This window comes from Somniosus microcephalus, chromosome 15, assembly GCF_052327205.1.
Source record: "Somniosus microcephalus isolate GS21.2 chromosome 15, FLI_Smic_1.0, whole genome shotgun sequence".
Lineage (NCBI taxonomy): Eukaryota > Metazoa > Chordata > Chondrichthyes > Squaliformes > Somniosidae > Somniosus > Somniosus microcephalus.
Genome location: NC_141001.1, coordinates 87,780,270 through 87,802,525, shown reverse-complemented (window position 1 = coordinate 87,802,525; position 22,256 = coordinate 87,780,270). Strand labels below are relative to the sequence as shown.

The following is a 22,256-nucleotide window of genomic DNA, read 5'->3' as shown; positions in this document are numbered from 1 at the left end:
ATTAACTGCAAGAAGCTTGTCCTCACTTTGAACTTAAGGTGCATAAAGGATTGGGAGAGACAAATAGCACAAGAGTAAGAAATAGTATGGTATTAGGTGGGATCAGACTAAGAGAGAATACAAGAAGGTCTAAGATAGGTTTACAGTGCATGTGTATGGATGTACGAAGTGTGGTAAATCAGGTTGGTGAGCTGCAGGTGTAAATAGACACATGGGAATATGATGTTGTGGCGATGACGGAGACCTGGCTCAAGAAAGGGCAGGTTTGGGTACTAAATATTCCTGGATATAAGGTGTTCAGGAAAGACAGGGAAGGAAAGAAAGGAGGTGGGTGGCAGTATTGATTAAGGAGAATATTACAGTGCTGGAGAGAGAGGATGTCCTGGAGGGGTCAAAGACAGAATCTATTTGGTTAGAGTTGAGAAACAATAGAGGTGCCATTACACTATTAGGTGTATTCTATAGGCCACCAACTAGTGGGAAGGCTATAGAGGAGCAAATTTGCAGGGAAATTACAGAGAGGTGCAAGAACAATAGAGAAGTGATAATGGGGGACTTCAACTATCCTAATATAGACTGGGACTGTAATAGTGTAAAGGGCAGAGAGGGGGAAGAATTTCTGAAGTGTGTTCAGGAGAACATTCTTGATCAGTATGTTTCTGGCCCAATGAGGAAGGAGGCATTGCTGGATCTAGTTCTGGGGAATGAGGTGGGTCAAGTAGAGCAAGTGTCAGTAGGGGAACATTCAGGGAACAGTGGTCACAGTATGGAAAAGGACAGGGAGCAAAAATACTTAATTGGAGGAGGGCCAATTTCAGCGGGTTGAGAATGGATCTGGCCCGGGTAAATTGGAATCAAAGATTGACAGGCAAAACTGTAATCGAACAATGGACTGCCTTTAAAGAGGAAATGGTTCGGGTACAGTTGAGGTACATTCCCATGAGGGGGTAAAGGTAGGGCAACTAAAGCCAGAGCTCCCTGGATGATGAAAGAGATAGAAACATAGAAACATAGAAGATAGGAGCAGGAGTAGGCCATTCGGCCCTTCGAGCCTGCTCCGCCATTCAACGAGATTATGGCTGATCATCCAAACCCTAGCACCCGGTCCCTACACCGACAGCCATCCCACCCAAGCCCTATCCCCGTAACCCCACATATTTAATCCCCCCTAACACTAAGGGTCAATTTTTTTATCATGGCCAATCAACCTAACCCGCACATCTTTGGACTGTGGGAGGAAACCGGAGCACCCAGAGAAAACCCACGCAAACACGGGGAGAATGTGCAAACACCACACAGACAGTCACCCGAGGCCGGATTTGAACCCGGGTCCCTGGCGCTGTGAGGCAACAGTGCTAACCACTATGCCACCGAGAGTAAGATGAAGCAGAAAAAGGGGCGTATCACAGATGTCAGGTTGAGAATACATGTGAGAACCAGGCTGAATATAGAAAGTTCAGAGGGGAAGTGAAAAAGGAAATAAGAGGGGCAAAGAGAGTATGAGAATAGATTGGCAGTAAACATAAAACGGAATCCAAAAATCTTCTGAAGTGGGACATCGGCGTCCTTCAGGAATTAAGGGGTTAACAATACAGCTTGCACACTAAACAGCAATGGCGGAGACAGCTCAGACATGCTGACCACAAGGTCTCGATGCTTTTCAAGATTAGATGAAACTAGCTCAGAAGCACCATCTATGATTAACCACAAACTATGGAACCTAGAGATAAGTAAAACCACACGGGGCAAATGCAGACATGTGGTTTGACTAAACTATAACAACAGGTGAGGTCATGAAGATCATGTGACATGAGCTAGAATAGAAATATAGGCGAACGGTTATGTGACGCGAGATAGGGAATTAGCCAATCAGCAACTGTGCACGCGGGCTTTAAGCCAATTAAACTGTGTCACAGGATCGTGCATGGGACTGAGCTTGTATGATTGAGTGTATAAAAGATTGCTTAAAATTTGTAACAGCGGAGAAGTCTCCTGGTGCGCCAGTGGAGATGATCTCTCCACCGGTGTAATAAAGACCATTTGAATAACGATCTAAAACCTGTGTCGAGTGTTGGTTTAAAATACTCCACAGCACTTCTATAGGTATATAAATAATAAACAGGTAGTAAGAGGGGATGGGGCCGATTAGGGACCAAAATGGAGACCTACGCATAGAGGCAGAGGGCATGGCTGAGGTACTAAATTAATACTTTACATCTGTCTTCACCAAGGAAGAGGATGCTGCCTAAGTCATAGTGAAAGAGGAGGTTGTTGAGATACTGGTTGGGCTAAAAGATAAGAGATTAGCATGCAAAATTAAGGCACATGGGATTGGGGGCAAGGTATTGACTTGGATAGAGAACTGGTTGGTGGACAGAAAGCAAAGAGTTGGAATAAACGGGTCGTTTTCCGAGTGGCAGGCAGTGACTAGTGGGGTACCGCAAGGATCGGTCCTAGGACCCCAGCTGTTCACAATATATATTAATGATCTGGACGAGGGAATTGGATGTAATATCTCCAAATTTGCAGACGACACAAAGCTGGGTGGGAGGGTAAGCTGTGAGGAGGATGTCGTGAAACTCCAGTACGATTTGGACAGGTTGGGTGATTGGGCAGAAACATGGCAAATGTACTATAATGTGGATAAATGTGAGGTTATCCACTTTGGTGGCAAAAACAGGAAGGCAGATTATTATTTGAATGGCAATAGATTGGGAGAAGGGGAAGTGCAAAGAGACCTGGGTGTTCTTGTGCACCAGTCGCTGAAGGTAAGCATGCAGGTGCAGCAGGCAGTTAAGAAGGCAAATGGTACGTTGGCCTTCGTAGCAAGAGGGTTCGAGTACAGGAACAAGGATGTCTTGCTACAGTTGTACAGGGCCTTGGTGAGACCGCACCTTGAGTATTGTGTGCAGTTTTGGTCACCTTACCTGAGGAAGGACGTTCTTGCCATGGAAGGAGTGCAGCGAAGATTCACCAGGCTGATACCTGGGTTGGCAGGAATGACGTACGAGGAGAGATTGTGTCGATTGGGCTTATACTCACTGGAGTTTAGAAGATTGAGAGGGGATCTCATCGAAACCTATAAAATTCTGTCAGGCCTGGACAGACTAGATGCAGGAAGGATGTTTCTGATGGCTGGGGTGTCCAGAACCAGGCGTCATAGTCTAAGGATAAGGGGTAAGCCATTTAGGACTGAAATGAGGAGGAATTTCTTCACCCAGAGAGTGGTGAACCTGTGGAATTCTCTGCCACAGAGGGCGGTGGAGGCCAGTTCATTAAATATATTCAAGAAAGAGTTGGATATATTTCTTAAGGCTAAAGGGATCAAGGGATATGGGGAGAAGGCAGGGACAGGGTACTGAATTTGGATGATCAGCCATGATCTCATTGATTGGCGGAGCAGGCTCGAAGGGCCGAATGGCCTACTCCTGCTCCTATCTTCTATGTTTCTATGATAAAGAGGAGGTACTAGAAAGGCTGGCTGTACTTAAAGTGGATAAGTCACCAGGACCAAATGGGAAGCATCCTAGGATGCTGAGGGAAGTAACGGTGGAAATTGCGGAGGTACTCGCCATAATCTTCCAATCCTCCTTGGATACGGGGCTGGTGCCAGAGGACTGGAGAATTGCAAATGCTACATCATTGTTCAAAAAAGGGTGTAAGGATAAACCCAACAACTACAGACCAGTCAGTTTAACCTCGGTAGTGGGGAAGCTTTTAGAAATGATAATCCGGGACAAAATTAACAGTCACTCGGACAAGTGTGGATTAATTAAGGAAAGCCAGCATGGATTTGTTAAAGGCAAATTGTGTTTAACTAACTTGATTGAGTTTTTTGATGAGGTAACAGAGAGGGTTGATGAGGGCAATACAGTTGATGTGGTGTACATGGACTTCCAAAAGGCATTTGATAAAGTGCCACATAATAGGCTTGCCAGCAATGTTGAAGCCCATGGAATAAAAGGGACAGTGGCAGTATGGATACGAAATTAGCTAAATGACAGGAAACAGAGAGTAGTGGTGAACAGTTGTTTATCGGACTGGAGGAAGGTACACAATGGTGTTCCCCAGGGGTCGGTACTAGGACCATTGCTTTTCTTCATATATATTAATGACTTGGACTTGGGTGTACAGGGCACAATTAAAAATTTTGCAGATGACACAAAAATGTGGAAGTATAGTGAACAGTGAGGAGGATACTGATAGATTTCAAGAGGACATAGACAGGCTGGTGGAATGGGCAGAGATGTGGCAGATGAAATTTAATGTGAAAAGTGCAAAGTGATACATTTTGATAGGAAGAGCGAGGAGATACAATATAAATTAAAGGGTACAATTCTAAAGGGTGTGCATGAATAGAGCGACCTGGAGGTATATCTGCACAAATCGTTGAAGGTGGCAGGGCAGTTTGAGAAAGCGGTTAAAATAGCACACGGGATCCTGGACTTCATAAATAGAGGCGTAGAGTACAAAAGCAAGGAAGATATGATGAACCTTTATAAAACACTGGTTCGGCCTCAACTGGAGTACTCTGTCCAATTCTGGGCACCGCACTTTAGGAAGGATGAGAGGAGATGTGATAGATGCGTTCAAAATCATGAGGGGGTCTTAGCAGAGTAGATAAGAGAGAAACTGTTCCCATTGGCGGAAGGGTCGAGAACCAGAGGACACAGATTTAAGATTATTGGCGGAAGAACCAAAGGTGACATGAGGAAAAACTTTTTTACGTAGCGAGTGGTTAGGATCTGGAGTGCACTGCCTGAAAGGGTGGTGGAGGCAGATTCAATCGTGGCTTTCAAAAGGGAATTGGATAAGTACCTGAAGGAAAAAAATTGCAGGGCTACAGGAAAAGGGCGGGGGAGTAGGACTAGCTGATGTGCTCTTAGAGAGCAGGCACGGGCTTGATGGGCTGAATGGCCTCCTTCTGTGCTGTAACCATTCTAGGATTCTCTTCATGACCTTGTCCAATGCTGCCTTAGCAGCCTCCTCCATCCTTGCACACCCACAAGTACCCTTGGCTTCTCTGGAACCGGGCTACTCCTCGCCCACAGCTTCTTCACCTTTAATCGCTTCCACTTAAACCACTACTTTTCTGTTCCCTGGAATTCTCTTAAAACCTTCTGCTTTGTCACCTCCCTCCCTGCTTGAAAAACCCTCTTCAACCCTCACCGCGTTTCCCTTTCTAGCTTCTGTTCGGTGTCTATTGTTTTATGCTTGTCAAAGTACGGGATTATGAAATGCCGTCCGGCACTTGAGCTCTCTCTCATCGAAATGCAAGTTGATGCGATGCAAGTTAACCGTTGCTGTTTAAAATATTACAGAAGCTTTTGCTTTTAATTGTGTAGATTGGTGCAAAGTGCAGACAATTCACTTATCCTTATCTCTAAGACAATTCATTCATCTAACAATGTAACTTGAAATAAGATGAGTGCGGACGGGTGGTGGTTAGCTGGTGGGTCTTTGCACCGCACTCGGAACCAAGCCCCGGCACCGGTTGTGCTGAGAGGGGGCATGTTTGCGGCAGCGCGTTTCCGGAAAGCTGCTGTTATGGTAACCGGAGCGGACAGGTGAAGGGGCGGCAAGCAGTAGCAACAATAGAAGTGCCCGGTGCTTTTGGCCACGAACGGTGGTGGGTCTCCGCTGTTGTATCATTCCTGGAGATAGCGGCGGGATCGCTCGTGTCATCGCGGGGAGGATGAACGTGGACCGGTTCTCGTTGTCAGCCGAAGAGTATCTGAGTGAGTATGGACCGTCGCTCCCTTACTGTGCAGTGGACGGGCCGGAATACCGCGCTTGAGCATCATGGAAACGGCCTGAATTATTTCAAATGCTAACCAACCCCTCCTCCTCCTCCTCCTCCTCCTCCTCCATCCAGCCCAACGAGCTGACTCCTTGCTGGCCCACTATTCCGTGGGCACAGGACACCACCCTCTGGTAGGCCATCCGAGTGAACCTTCACAATATATGGGATAGTCCCAACAGGCTATGTATGCACTGACCAAGGTTTACAAATATGCATTTCACAACATGGTCATAGGATAGCTATCAGAAGGAGGAACCCTGATGTTTTTTTTTCCTTCTCCATTAGTTTAGGGGTTCTGCAATTGTGGTGTCCCTACCGCTGATAATGCACTAATATATAAAAGTAATAGGGACAGTTGCAGTTTGTTGCAGAAGTTTGAACATTTTTTGTGCAGCAATATTTGAAAATTAACATAACGAAAAGACCACAAGACACCTTTTTGTCAGAGGTTTTGCACAGTAAAGGCATTTTTTTGGACTTTGGAGTCAATGTGCCAACTCTGTTTATAAATAAAATCATACATTTGGAGCAAAGCTAATGAAACTTGATAAATGTGGACAATTGCTGATTTTTATTTCAAAAACATGAAAGTATTGGTCTAAATACTGTTATTTTTGGCATTGTGGATTATTACTGAGCTTCCAGTGATTCTACCTTTGAATTTTTTGCTGCTAGTATCAGTAAGGTGATCATTCACAGAGTGTACCATGACTTTATGTTTGCAAAGCCCACAACCATGTCCTTTAGATTGAGATGAAGGTGGTTGCCCTAAGGCTATAATCCAAGAATGGTCATCCACTAGAGTGCTTGTACTTGCATAGACTGGTACTGATGCATTCTGAGTGATGTAGTTTGCTATGTGCTTGAGCGTCTTCCTGCTCTACTCCTGGATCTTAGATTAAGTTCAAAGTACCTGACAGAGGAACAGGCCTTTGGAGAGAAATGTCGCTAGAACACCGCAGAGGTTGTGAATTGATTGATTTAAAAAAACTTAGTTTATGTTAACTGGCCAAAATTTTGGGATGGCGATGAGAAGACAATGAAAATTTTCAATTTTTCTAAGTAAAAGTTTTACATCTAGCATATATCTGTAGAGTGTGGGAAAATATCTGTCACATAAAAAGTGTGCATGATGCAAAAAATCATGAGGTTGTTAACCCTTCTGCTAAGGGAAATAGGTCCTTCCTATCCACTCTATCTAGGCCCCTCATAATTTTATACACCTCAATAAGGTCTCCCCTCAGCCTCCTCTGTTCCAAAGAAAACAATCTTTCCTCATAGCTAAAATTCTCCAGTCCAGGCAACATCCTGGTCAATCTCCTCTGCACCCTCTCTAGTGCAGTCACATCCTTCCTGTAATGTGGTGACCAGAGCTGCACGCAGTGTTCTAGCTGCAGCCTAACTAGTGTTTTATACAGTTCAAGCATAACCTCCCTGCTCTTGCCTTTATTAGCCGAGGCATAGAATACAAGTATTCCGTATGCCTTCTTAATCACCTTATGTTCCCGATGGCGGGGGAGTCCAGAACCAGAGGTCACAGTCTAAAAATAAGGGGTAAGCCATTTAGGACTGAGATGAGGAGGAATTTCTTCACCCAGAGAGTGGTGAACCTGTGGAATTCTCTACCACAGAAGACAGTTGAGGCCAATTCATTAAATATATTCAAGAAGGAGTTCGATATATTTCTTAAGGCTAAGAGGATCAAGGGATATGGGGAGAAAGCAGGGACAGGGTACTGAATTTGGATGATCAGCCATGATCGCATTGAATGGTGGAGCAGGCTCGAGGGGCCGAATGGCCTACTCCTGCTCCTATCTTCTATATTTCTATCTACCTGCCCTGCTACCTTCAGGGATCTGTGGACCTGTGACACTCCAAGGTCCCTTTGTTCCTCTACACTTCTCAGTGTCCTATCATTTAATGTGTATTCCCTTGCCTTGTTAGCCCTCCCCAAATGCATTACCTCACATTTCTCCAGATTGAATTCCATTTGCCACTGTTCTGCCCACCTGACCAGTTCATTGATATCTTCCTGCAGTCTACAGCTTTCTTCTTCATTATCAACCACACAGCCAATTTTTCATCTGCAAATTTCTTAATCATACCCCCTACATTCAAGTCTAAATCATTAATATATACCACAAAAAGCAAGGGACCTAGTACTGAGCCCTGCGGAACCCCACTGGAAACAGCCTTTCAGTCACAAAAACACCAATTTTGGATCCAGCTTGCCACTTTGCCTTGGATCCCATAGGTTTTTACTTTCGTGACCAGTCTGCCATGTGGGACCTTATCAAAAGCCTTGCTAAAATCCATATATACACTACATCAAACGCACTGCTGTCAACAACCCTCAAAAAAATTCAATTAAGCTAGTCCGACACGACCTTCCCTTAACAAATCCGTGCTGACTGTCCTTGATCCGTGTCTTTCTAAATGAAGATTTATCCTGTTCCTCAGAATTTTTTCCAATAATTTTCCCACCACCAAGGTTAGGCTGACTGGCCTGTAATTACTCGGTTTATCCTTTTCTCCCTTTTTAAACAAAGGTACAATGTTGGCAGTCCTCCAGCACAACACCTGTAGCCAGAGAGGATTGGAAAATGATGGTCAGAGCCTCTGCTACTTCCTCATTTGCTTCTCTTAACAGCCTGGGATACATTTCATCCGGGCCTGGGGATTTATCCACTTTCAAAGCTTCTAAGCCCCTTAATACTTCCTCTCTCACTATGTTTATTTCATCTGATATTTCACACTCCTCCTCCCTGATAGCAATGTCTGCATCGCCCCTCTCTTTTGTGAAAACAGACGCAAAGTATTCAAGAACCATACCCACGTCTTCCGCCTCCACACACAGTTATATTACCTTTATGGTCTCTAATAGGTCCTACTCTTTCTTTCGTTATCCTCTTGCTCTTAATGTATTTATAAAACATCTTTGGGTTTTCCTTGATTTTACTTGCCAACATCTTTTCTTGCCCTCTGTTTGCTTTCCTAATTTCCTTTTTAATTGCACCCCTGCACTTTCTATACTCGAGTTTCTGCAGTATTGAGCCCTCGGGATCTGTCATAACCCTCCCTTTTTTCTTTATCCTACCCTGTATGTCCCTTGAAATCCAGGGGGCTCTAGATTTGTTAGTCCTACCCTTTTTATTTAAGGGAACATACTTGCTCTGAACCCTCCGGATCTCCTTGAATGCCTCCCACTGCTCTGACACTGATTTACCTTTGAGTAGCTGTTTCCAGTCCACTTTGGCTAAATCCCATCTCAACTTAGCAAAATTGGCTTTTCCCCAATTGAGAACTTTTACTCCTGGTCTATCTTTGTCCTTTTCCATAACTACCCTAAATCTAACTGAATTATGGTCACTCGCACCAAAATGCTCTCCCACTGATACCCCTTCCACCTGCCCAGCTTCATTCCCTAAAACTAAGTCCGAACCACCCCCTCCCTTGTTGGGCTTGTTACATACTGGCTAAAAAAGTTCTCCTGAATGTATTTTAGGAATTCCGCACCCTCTATAACATTCACACTAATTTTATCCCAGTTAATATTAGGGTAGTTGAAATCCCCTACTATTACTGCCCTATAGTTTTTGCACTTCTCAGAAATATGCCTACATATTTGTTCTTCTATCTCCCTCTTACTGATTGGGGGTCTATAGTACACTCCCAGTAGTATGATTGTCCCTTTTTTGTTCTTCAGTTTAACCCAGTCTCATTTGATGATCCTTCTAACATATCATCCCTCCTCACAGCTGTAATTGTTGCTTTAATCAAAACTGCGACCCCCCTCCTTTTTTACCCCCTCTCTATCCCAATGGTGGTTTCTTGCTCCCAGGTTATAGCCCTAAAAATAAAATTAACATAAACTCATTAAAAAAAAATCAATCAATTCACAACCTCTGTTGTTCCAATGACATTTCTCTCCAAAGGCCTGTTCCTCTGTCAGGTACTTTGAACTTAATCAAGATCCAGGAGTAGAGCAGGAAGAGGCTCAAGCACATAGCAGACTACATCACTCAGACTGCATCAGTACCACTCTATGCAGGTACAAGCACTCTGGTGGATGACCATTCTTGGATTGTAGCCTTAGGGCGACCACCTTCCTCTCAATCTAAAGGACATGGTTGTGGGCTTTGCAAACATAAAGTCATGGTACACTCTGTGAATGGTCAATCTTGCTGTTGATCATAAAAATATCCTTATTCTTTACTTTATTTTGAGATTTACAGTACATTTTGGTCTGGGGGGATGAAAGGAAACAAAATGCTGGGAATTTTTAGTGATTGATAGCAAGATAGGCCATTCTCAGAATGGACCACAACTTACTTTTTGTAAGCCCCGTGTTACCTCCATCCACTATCATCAGATGTTTGGCTTGAGCCTTGTAGATGGTGGAGGGTGTCAGTCAGGTGGTGAGCCCCACTCTTGTAGCCATGGTGTTGGTCCAGTTAAGCTTCTGATGAATGTTGACCCCCTATATGTTAATGGTAGGGGAGTCAACAATGGTGGTGCTCTTGAAAGTCAGGGAGATGGTTGGGCCTTCTCCAGTTCGAGATGTTAATTCTCTGTTAAGTGATAGGTAACATTTGTGCCACCTAATTATCAGCTCCAATCTGGATGTTGTCCAAGTTCTGCTGCAGGCTGGCTATGGGTGGCTTTCTTATCGGAGGAGTTGTGAATGGAGCTGGACACTGTGGGATTGTCAGTGAACAGCCACACTCCTGAGCCTGACCATATGTCAGAACAAAGGTCATTGATGAAGCAGTTGAAAATATTTGGACAGGACACTTCCTGAGTGAGTCCTTCAGAGATGTCCCAGGGCTGCAACGTTTGATCTCCAACAATGATCTTTGTTTTAGTTATGACTCCAGCTATGGGAGTGTTTTCCCTTTGACTCCCACTGACCTCAGTTTGGCTAGGGCTCCTTGGTGCCGTACATGGTCAAATGCCTTAACGTTGAGGGAAGTTACTCTCACTTCTCCTCTGGAATTCAATTCTTGCATTCATGTTTGGATCAAGGCTGTGATGAGGTGGAATCGAGTGGCTCTAGCAGAACCTGAATTGAGCATTGGTGCATAGGTTATTGCTAAGTGGGTGTCGCTTGGTGGCACTATTGATGACTCCTTCCATCATTTTATTGATAATTGTGTGGCGTTTCATTGCATGGTAATTGGCAGGGTTAGATTTATTCTGTTTATTTGTGGACAGACGTACCTGGACAATCTTCCATATCGTTGGGTCGATTCCAGTGTTGTAGCTATACAGGAAAATCTTGGCGAGGGGAGTGTCTGGCTCTGGTGTACAGGTCTTCAGGACATTGTCAGGACCCATTGCCATCATTGTGTTTAGTGCACTCCCAGCTTCTTAATGTCATGTGGATTGAACTAAATTGCCTAGACGCTAGCATCTATGATGGTGAGGACCTTGGGAGGAGGCCAAGTAGGATCATCTACTCGGCACTTTGGGCTGAAGTCACTTGCAACCACTTCAGCCTTGTCTACATAAGAACATAAGAAATAGGAGCAGGAGTAGGCCAATCGGCCCCTCGAGCCTGCTCCGCCATTCAATAAGATCATGGCTGATCTGATCCTAACCGCCAATCCACTATCACAGAACCATCTCCTGAATCTAACAGAATTAGACACACGAAATAGGAGCAGGATCAGGCTACACGGCCCCTGGGCCCGCTCCGCTACCCACAGGGCCATGACCGATCCGAACCTAGACTCATGTCCAAATTCTTGCCCGCTCCCCGTAACCCTTAATTCCCTTTACTTCTAGGAAACTGTCTATTTCTGCTTTAAATTTATGTAATGATGTAGCTTCTACAGCTTTTTGGGGCAGCATATTCCATGGACCTACCACCCTCTGAGTGAAGTAGTTCCTCCTCCTCATCATGGTTGTCTCTTGCAACCATGTGCTGGGTTCCACCACGGTTGAGATGGGGAATGATCACACAGTCTTCTCCTCCTGCAAGTTGCCTGATTGTCTATCGTCATTCTTGACTAGATGTGGTAGGGCTAGATAGCTTTGTTGTGATCCATTGGTTGTGGAACTGCTTAGCTCTGTCTATAGCCTGCTGTTGGTATTTTGTATGCAGGTAGCACTGTGTTGTGGCTTCACTTGGTCGGTACGTCATTTTAAGGTATGCTTTATGCTGCCACAGGCATGCTCTTCTATGCTTCCTTTTGAACCAAGGTTAGTCCCCCAGCTTGATGGTGATTTAGAAGTGAGGGATGTGCCAGGCCACGAGGTTATAGATTTGTCAATTGAGAATTGGCAGTAGGTGATCAAAGGAGATTTTCTTGACCTTGTTTGACATGAAGCAATGAGGGTCAATATTGAGGACTCCCAGGGCTACACCCACCCAAATGTATTCCACTGTGGCCCCATCTCTTGTTAGTCTATATATACTGCTGATGGGTTGGGAAAAACTGCATTTTTTTTATTCGTTTATGGGATGTGGGCGTCACTGGCAAGGCCAGCCTTTATTGCCCATCCCTAATTGCCCTTGAGAAGGTGGTGGTGAGCTGCCTTCTTGAACCGTTGCAGTCCGTGTGGTGATGGTACTCCCACAGTGCTGTTAGGGAGGAAGTTCCAGGATTGTGATGGAAGAGTCTGGGATGCAGGCTAATAAATATGATACTGTGAGTATAACTGTGTCAGGCTGTTGCTTGACTAGTCTGCGGGGCAGCTCTCCCAAGTTCGGCACCAATCCCCAGATGTTTGTGCTCTATCGTTTCTTGCCTGTTACTTAATATCAGGTCCAGAATCAGTTCTTTTCATGTGGTTATTTGATCATCCATGTAAGAATTCAATTTTGTTTCCAAGATCATATTTTCATTTCTACGCTTTATAAATTTCCCAATTTATCACTGGCAATTTGAAATCACTCATAACAACTTCATCTGTTCCTCTACATGCTTCTTTTATTTGACTATAAAGTTCTTGGCCCAATTCCACCTCCCGACCCAGTACTGTAGTTGGTAGCAGACGTCCATTGTTAGCTTTCTTCCGATCACGTCTCTTGTCCCCATCCACAGGGTTTCCACCTTATACGAACATGGACCAGGTCCATCTCTGTTGTTATCAAGTTCTCTTCATGTAAAAGGCTATGTCTCATCCCAGTTTGTCTTTTCTATCTTCACAAAGTAATCTGTATCTTTACCTAACCTGTGTGATTATAGAACCAGGTTTCTGTGATGCCTGTGATATCTGAGCCTCTCTCTTTGGCAAAGACTCCTAGCATTCATATATAGACTCTGAGGCATCCTACTGCCTCACTCCCCAAACTAATATGTTTGTTTATTTTGCTATTATTTCTCTGTATACTTCATATACCTTTACTATGTACCTGTTGTGTTAATGACTGCATTTGAACTGCCATCTACCAGTCCTTGTTTCATACCAAAACATCTAGCTTCTTTATCTTTTCCATCGCCCTTATTCTTTATTTTTCCTCTTCCTATATGCCCACTTTGCAAGAACATTGGTGTTGGTCTGATGCAGGTGAAATCCCTCTCCTAACCTGTCCACTGCATGGTACTGGGAGTAATCTTGAGATTGCCACCCTCAGGTTCTGCACTTTAGTGCAAGACCCCAACTCCTCAAACTCTGTGTACAGGATGACTTCTGGCCTGTTTCCTTCTCTTTTTCAGAGCACCCATTCCATTATGTCCTTAACTCTATTCACAACTCTCAGCTGCAAAAACAGGTTGTCCATCCAGTGAACTATAGAATAAATTACAACTACCAGTCTCCAATTCTCATGGATAGTGTGTCTCTTTTCCCCATGTGTAACTCTATAGCTCCATTGTGCCTTGGTGTTGCTCTTGATTATCCTCCATTTTCTATCCATCCTTGACCTCCTCATAGGTGTTAGGAATTGTATACCTATTGGCCAAGTCCAGACCCATAGCGCTTTCTTGCTCCCCCAACTCGCTGACTCCACTTGTGCATTCCACATCCTCACAATTCTTTGTGTTTAAAAAAAAAAAAAAGTTTTGGCTGCACTCTGTCATATCACTAGCCTAGCTCCTGATTCTACAATTAATAAATCCAGCATCTAAGCTACTCTAGACTTTAATTCATTAGAACTAATTTTTTGCTTACCTGCCTGGTTTTTCAGATTTAGGCCCACTGTGTCTCAGTGCCAAACATATTTCCTTACCAGTAAAAATACACTCGGTCAGTGTCTCACTCAGTCAGCTCCTTGTACAGCAGGACAAGGTACTGTAGTACATTTCCTTACTCTGCTTGAGATGGGGAGATTGTTGAAATCGAGGACAGAGGCACTGAGATGCTGCCGACAGCTGAAGAAGATGCTGGTAATACTGTGAAGCCAGTGCAAAAGAATCATAAATGAAAGATGTGGCAGCACACTACACCATAAGAAAACTACATGTATTAAATTGGAAGTAGATTCTAGAGGGAACACGTCTTCTTGAAACAGGTTTGTTTCCTACCTCTCCCCTTGCATTATCTATTCTTTAATACAGTAAATTGGCTAATGACCGTAGCTCTATTAATCTGACTGGTTTGATCCAAATCACTAGATTTCAGATGGTCACAGGCCTCTTCACCCCTGCTATCCACCCCTGTAATGGGTTCACTGTTCTTCACTGTGCCACCATCCCATTACTTTCAAACTTCTTTCATGTCGACTTCCTTCTCTTCAATACCAAATGTGTATTTTTTTTTAAAGACTTACATCCTCTGGTTAAAGTTCATGCAATAGTTTTTATAGAATGAGAAGTTCACCGAGTTGATTCCTACTGATCAAGCAACAAATAGCTTTGCAAATCATTTTCACTGCTGGCTGTAGTAAGGATTTTTTTATTTACTCACTCTTTATGCCAGTGTTCTGCATAAACTAGGGAAGTTGAAGGTAATCCATTTGACTGGACTTTGCTTTGTAAAAATTAAATGGTGTCTTTGTTATGGCTCTCAACCACACCCTCACCACCACCTTTGATGCCCTAGTCCCTATTAAACAATTACTCTCTCTCACCCAGGCCGTTACTCCTGGTACGGCCCTCATCTTCGCTCCCTTAAGTCCAAGGGATGCAGACTTGAACGGATATGGTGGACAACTGGTTTAGCCATTCACCGCCAGATCTAGCTGGACCACATAAAAACATTTTCAGGTCCTGGTCTCGTCTGCCAAAATTGCTCACTATTCCAGAATCATTCTGGAATGCAAAGATAAACCCTGGCTTCTATTCTCCACTGCTAACCGTCTTCTTCAACTCCTCTCTCCTGTCTCCTCCACCCTCACCTTCCCTTCCCTTCCTTTCCCTAGCCCACCAGGGCAAACCTCCTCTAAGGTTCCACCCTGGCCTAGCCCTGAACTCACATCTTTCTCCAGTTTCTCTCTGATCTCCTCATGACCTCTCTGTGCTCATCTTGTCCATGAGACCCACTCCCTGCTCCCTCGACCCTATTCCCACCAAACTGCTGACCACCCAACTTCCTTTTCTGGCTCCCATGTTAGCTGACACTGTTGATGGTTCTCTCTCCTCAGGTACTGTTTCCCCCCCCCCCCCCCCCCCCCTTCCTCAAATCTGCTGTCATCACCCCTCTCCTCAAAAAAACAACCTTTGACCCCCTCCGTCCTTGCAAACTACCGCCCCATCTCCAATCTCCCTTTCCTCTCAAGTCCTTGAACGTGTTGTCGCCTCCCAATTCTGTTCACATCTTTCCCGCAACTCCATGTTTGAATACCTGCAATCAGGTTTCCGCCCCTGCCACAGTACCAACACGGCTCTCATCAAAGTCACAAATGACATCCTTTGTGACTGTGACAAAGGTAAACTATCCCTCCCGTCCTTCTTGACTTGTCTGCAGCCTTTGACATGGTTGACCACGCCATCCTTCTCCAACGCCTCTCCACCGTCGTCCAGTTGGGTGGGACTGCACTCGCCTGGCTCCATTCTTATCTATAATTGTAGCCAGAGTAGCCAGAGAATTACCTGCAACGGCTTCTCTTCCCACTCCCGCATCGTTACCTCTGGTGTCCCCCAAGGATCTATCTTTGGGCCCCTTCTATTTCTCATCTACATGTTGCCCCTTAGTGACATTATTTGAAAACACAGCGTCAGTTTCCACATGTACACTGATGACACCCAGCTCTACCTCACCACCACTTCTCTCGACCCCTCCACGGTCTCTAAATTCACAGAATCACAGAAACCCCACAGTGCAGATAGAGGCCATTTCGGCCCATCGAGCCTGCACCGACACATATCCCACCCGATCCCCGTAACCCCTACACCAACACATATCCCACCCTATCCCCGTAACCCCACGTATTTAATCCCCCTAACACTAAGGGTCAATTTATCATAGCCAATCATCCTAACCCGCACATCTTTGGACTGTGGGAGGAAACCCACGCAAACATGGGGAGAATGTGTGGAGTTTGCACAGTCACCCGAGGCCGGATTCGAACCCGGGTCCCTGGCGCTGTGAGGCAACAGTGCTAACCACTATGCCACCGTGCTGCCCATTGTCAGACTGCTTGTCCAACATCCAGTTTTAGATGAGCAAAAATTTTCTCCAGTTAAATATTGGGAAGACCAAAGCCATTGTTTTTGGTCCCTGCCAGAAACTCCGTTCCCTAGCCACTAACTCTATCCATCTCCCTAACATTTGTCTGAGGCTGAACCACACTGTTCGCAACCTTGGTGTCATATTTGACCCTGAAATGAGCTTCCGACCACATATCTGTGGCATAACTAAGACCGCCTATTTCCACCTCCGTAACATCGCCCGTCTCCCCCCTTGCCTCAGCTCATCCGCTGCTGAAACCCTCATCCATGCCTTTGTTACCTCTCGACTTGACTATTCTAAAGCACTCTTGGCTGGCCTCCCACATTCTACCCTACGTAAACTTGAGGTCATCCAAAACTCGGCTGCCCGTGTCCTAACTCGCACCAAGTCCCGTTCACCCATCACCTCTGTGCTCGCTGACGTACATTGGCTCCCGATTAAGCAATGCCTTGATTTCAAAATTCTCATCCTTGTTTTCAAATCCCTCCATGGCCTCGCCCCTCCCTATCTCTGTAATCTCCTCCAGCCCCACAACCTCCTGAGATATCTGCGCTCCTCAAATTCTGCCCTCTTGAGCATCCCTGATTATAATCGCTCAACCATTGGTGGCCGTGCCTTCTGTTGCCTCGGCCCTCAGCTCTGGAATTCCCTGCCTAAACCTCTCCACCTCGCTACCTCTCTTTCCTCCTTTAAGACGCTCCTTAAAACCTACCTCTTTGACCAAGCTTTCAGTCATCCGCCCTAATTTCTCCTTATATGGCTCGGTGTCATTTTTTGTCTTATGATACTCCTGTGAAGCACCGTGGGACTTTTTACTATGTTAAAGGTACTATATAAATACAAGTTGTTGTTGTTATTTCTTGCATGCTGTGGAGTTTGCATTCAAACTTGCTGGTGTGTGTTTGTTGTGCCATGTAGCGTTCCTTTTGTATCCTCACTGAAGATCAAGACAGGGGTGGATCATGCAGTGTACAGGTATTCACTTGCCATCAGCTTCTACATATTTTCTTAATGAGTTATTGTGAATTACAGGTCATAGATCAGTCATTTTCCCTCTTCAAGAGATGTTGAGATGCTGGAAAAAGAGTGTCTGATTACAATAATCTTTCAAATAAGCTGGTAGTTGCCAGAGGCAACTATGTTGTGTTTTGTTGTATGGCTTGTGTGCTACATCTGCTAAAAAGTTTCACAATTCATCTACAGGTAATTAGTCGTTTAATTTGGATTTCATTCAAATTAAATTACACCACACCAACTGCTGTCACTCACTGTTGGAACAAATTGAAAACCTGTTTTCCAGGTGCTGTTAAAGTCTCCGATTGTAAAGTAACATAGAAACATAGAAGATAGGAGCAGGAGTAGGCCATTCGGCCCCTCGAGCCTGCTCTGCCATTCAATGAGATCATGGCTGATCATCCAAACTCAGTACCCTGTCCCTGCCTTCTCCCCATATCCCTTAACTTAGGGTGTAGGTTGCAGTATGTGTGTGCAATAATCTGCTAACTGCATAAGAATGAAAAAGAAAGATTTCTTCTTTGGTAACTGCATATTTAACACAAATTTATGTCAGAGCTGAATCTTAACTTTACAAGTGAAACAGGCCACAGTGATATTGTGGTGGTTAGGATTGTCTTAAGATTATCATAGCCACAATATTTAAAGTGTATGAAAGCTTTACAAATAATTTTGAAAGGTGGCCATTAACCAAGTGGTAACTGCACTATCTTCACAGCCAATTGATCTTGAATAACCCTGACAATTTGTGATGAAATATGCCATTCATCACTCATCTGTATTCTCTGTGTGATTGTGCCTGTGACTGTGGTTTAGTTTCAGTTTCATTTCCCTTACCTCAGTTCCATTTCCTCACCTTGTATTGTATTGTATTGTGTGTAGGGCTCCGCCCATACCTGGCCCCTATGTAAGCAGGCTCAGCGTGCCTCACATCCAGTACTGCAGACCTCTGGATGGAAGACACCTCTCCACTGTGTGTTACCTTCTAAGTTAATAAAAGCCTTGTTTTGTTCCGCTAACATTGAGTCTTGGATTTATTGAGGCACATCACAATTGTCATCAGGTCCCATCACATATTTGCCACTTTGATCACCCATCTTCGGAGTTGAAGTGTGTTGCATGGAAATTTAGACTGTGGTTGGGGAAGGTAAAATCAAATAAAAATAGAAATGAAATACCGAGCTGGAAAGGAAGAGTCTGATCAGGATGTACTTTATTTACAGTGCAAGGCTCTATTAGCTGATTAATGATTTATTTTTTTAGTTGACCTTTTTCACTTCGGTTAGCTAATGAATTTATTCATCTTGACAGTTTGGGTTATTTAACCAAGTTCAGCTAAGTTTACACCACATAAATTATGAAAAGATCTCCCTGAATTTCATTGGCATTGATGTGAGTGCTTGTAGCACTTTATGGATTAGAAATGGTCCATAAGAGAAAGGACAGGGAAATTCTTCTCTGAACCCCCTGAAGGCAATTGGGCAAGCTCCAGTATCACTATCTCTGTAAACCTACATACCTTCTATAGTTCCACTCGCTTGAACTTGTCCAGATCACTTTTGAATGCTGGCAGCAAATCCATACTCCCCCCCCCCCCCCCCCCCGTGTACTGGCAATATACCCCCCCCCCCCCCCCCCCCGTGTACTGGCAATATATTCCAGAGGATGACGACTCCCTGCGAAAATAAGTATTCGCATCTAACCTTACTTTATACTTTTGTAGCTTGTACTGATGTCTCCTAGTCCTTTGCTGCTTATCCACCTCAAGCAAACTATCCATGTTGACAGAATCGAATCCTTTCATTATTTTAAAGACCTCAATCTTATCTCCTCCAAAGTAAAAGGTCCCAGCTCTTTAAGCCTGTTCTGCTGGGCCCTTAAACTAGGTATCAATCGAGTGGCCCTCTGTTTAATTTTTTTCGAGGGCCTTGATTTCCCCCACCATGTGAGTGGATTGTACTTTTTATGTATTTAATTGTTCTAGCCATACATTTTAACACCCTATCTTCTTTTGCAACAGCCTTGCGACACTGGTCATGAACTTTCAATAATTCATGAACTATAACCCCCAATTCCCCCCACACTGCAGTCTTAAGCACAAAACCCTGCTCAAATTAATCACGCTGCATTTGTCTATATTAAAAGACATCTGCAAGACCTAGACCCATTTCCCCATTGCATATAGAACTGCCTGTAACATACTTTTTTCACTTAAGGTCCTTAAACCCACATGAATCGAATCGAATAATTAGGACTGTAGATAGGGCTTTAAACTAAATAGTGGGGAGGGAGGGTTCAGATGAGGGGAAATTTAGAATGTTAAAGAGAAAGGACAAAACAATAGTGCAGGGTAGCGATAGGGGTAATGATAACCAGAGTGTGACAGGAAGGGACAGGGCGTACAAACATAAGAGTGCACTGGCAAATAGGGTCAGAGTAGAGAAAAATAGTAAAAAGACAAAATTAAAGGCTCTTTATCTGAATGCACACAGCATTTGTAATAAGATAGATGAATTGACGGCACACATAGAAATAAATGGGTATGATCTGATAGCCATTACAGAGACGTGGTTGCAAGGTGACCAAGGCTGGGAACTGAATATTCAGGGGTATTTGACATTTCGGAAGGATAGGTAGAAAGGAAAAGGAGGTGGGGTAACTCTTTTTTAATAAAGGATGAGATCAGTACAGTAGTGAGAAATGATCTTGGCTCGGAAGATCAAGATGTAGAATCAGTTTGGGTGGAGATAAGAAATAGTAAGGGAAAGAAGTCACTGGTGGGAGTAGTCTATAGGCCCCCTAACAGTAGCTACACTGTAAGACAGAGTATAAATCAAGAAATAATAGGGGCTTGTGAGAAAGGTACTGCAATATATTTCTTAAGGCTAAAGGGATATGGAGAGAAGGCAGGAACAGGGTACTGAATTTGGATGATCAGCAATGATCTCATTGAATGGCGGAGCAGGCTCGAGGGGCCGAATGGCCTACTCCTCCTATCTTCTATGTTTCTAATAATCATGAGTGATTTTAATCTTCATATAGATTGGACAAATCAAATTGGCAAAGGTAGCCTTGAGGACGAGTTCATGGAGTGTATTCAGGATGATTTCTTAGAATAATACGTTGTGGAACCAACCAGGGAACAGGCTATTTTAGATCTTGTAATGAGACAGGATTAATTAATGATCTCACAGTAAAGGATCATCTTGGGAAGAGTGATCATAATATGATAGAATTTCACATTCAGTGTGCGGGTGAGAAACTCTGGTCTGAAACTAGTGTCTTAAACTTAAATAAAGGTAATTACAAGGGTATGAAGACAGAGTTGGCTAAAGTGGACTGGGAAAATAGATTAAAAGGTAAGACGGTAGATAAGCAGTGGCAGACATTTAAGGAGACATTTCACAACTCTCAACAAAGATATATTCCAGCGAGAAAGAAAGACTCTACGAGAAGGATGAACCATTCCTGGCTAACTAAGGAAGTTAAGGATGGTATCAAATTGAAAGAAAAGGCATACAATGTTGGGAAGATTAGTGGTAGGCCAGAACATTAGGAAAATTTTAGATACCAGTAAAGGATGATTTAAAAAAAAAATAAAGAGGGAGAAAATAGATTGAGAGTAAACTAGCAAGAAATCTAAAAACAGACAGTAAGAGCTTCTACAAGTATATAAAAAGGAAGAGAGTAGCTAAAGTAAACATTGGCCACTTAGAGGATGAGACTGGGGAATTAATAATGGGGAAACAAGGAAATGGCAGAGACTTTGAACAAATATTTTGTTTGTCTTCACGGTGGAAGACACTAAAAGCATCCCAATAAAAGTAGATAATCAAGGGGCAAAAGGGAGGGAGGAACTTAAAACTATTGCTAGAGAAAAAGCACTAGGTAAACTAATGGGACTAAAGGCTGATAAGTCCCCTGGACCTGATGGCTTGCATCCTAGGGTCTTACATAGAAACATAGAAGATAGGAGCAGGAGTAGGCCATTCGGCCCTTTTGAGCCTGCTCCGCCATTCAACGAGATCATGGCTGATCATCCAAACCCTAGCACCTGGTCCCTACACCGACAGCCATCCCACCCAAGCCCTATCCCCGTAACCCCACGTATTTAATCCCTCCTAACACTAAGGGCCAATTTTTTTTATCATGGCCAATCAACCTAACCCGCACATCTTTGGACTGTGGGAGGAAACTGGAGCACCTGGAGGAAACCCACGCAAACACGGGGAGAATGTGCAAACTCCACACAGTCACCCGAGGCCGGATTTGAACCCGGGTCCCTGGCGCTGTGAGGCAACAGTGCTAACCACTATGCCAAAGAAGTGGCTGCAGAGATAGTGGATGCATTGGTTGTAAATCTTCCAGAATTCCCTAGATTCTGGAAAGGTCCCAGCGGATTGAAAACCGCAAATGTAATGCCCCTATTCAAGAAAGGAGGAAGACAGAAAGCAGGAAACTATATAGGCTAGTTAGCCTAACATCTGTCATTGGGAAAATGCTGGAATCTATTATTAAGGGAGTAGTAGCAGGACATTTAGAAAATCATAATACAATCCAGCAGAGTCAGCATGGTTTTATGAAAGGGAAATCGCATTTGACAAATTTATTAGAATTCTTTCAGGATGTAATGAGCAGGGTGGATCAAGAGGAACCAGTAGATGTTGTGTATTTGGATTTCCAAAAGGCATTCGATAAGGTGCCACATAAAAGGTTACTGCACGAGATAAGAGCTCATGGTGTTGGGGGTAATATGTTAGCATGGATAGAGGATTGGCTAACTAACAGAAAACAGAGAGTCGGGATAAATGGGTCATTTTCAGGTTGGTAAACTGTAACTAGTGGGGTGCCACAGGGATCAGTGCTGGGGCCTTAACTATTT

At 44.0% G+C, this 22,256-nt stretch overlaps 1 protein-coding gene across 1 annotated transcript in view; it reads left to right on the top strand.

The window, feature by feature from the left end:
- Positions 1–5,248: 5,248 nt before the first annotated feature.
- Positions 5,249–22,256, top strand: part of cstpp1 (centriolar satellite-associated tubulin polyglutamylase complex regulator 1) — a 468,108-nt gene continuing 451,100 nt past the window's right edge. Inside the window, exon 1 of the mRNA XM_086008095.1 lies at positions 5,249–5,738. Coding sequence (XP_085864221.1) covers positions 5,696–5,738 — 43 coding nt within the window. The 5' untranslated portion in view covers positions 5,249–5,695. The remainder of the gene's footprint in view (positions 5,739–22,256) is intronic.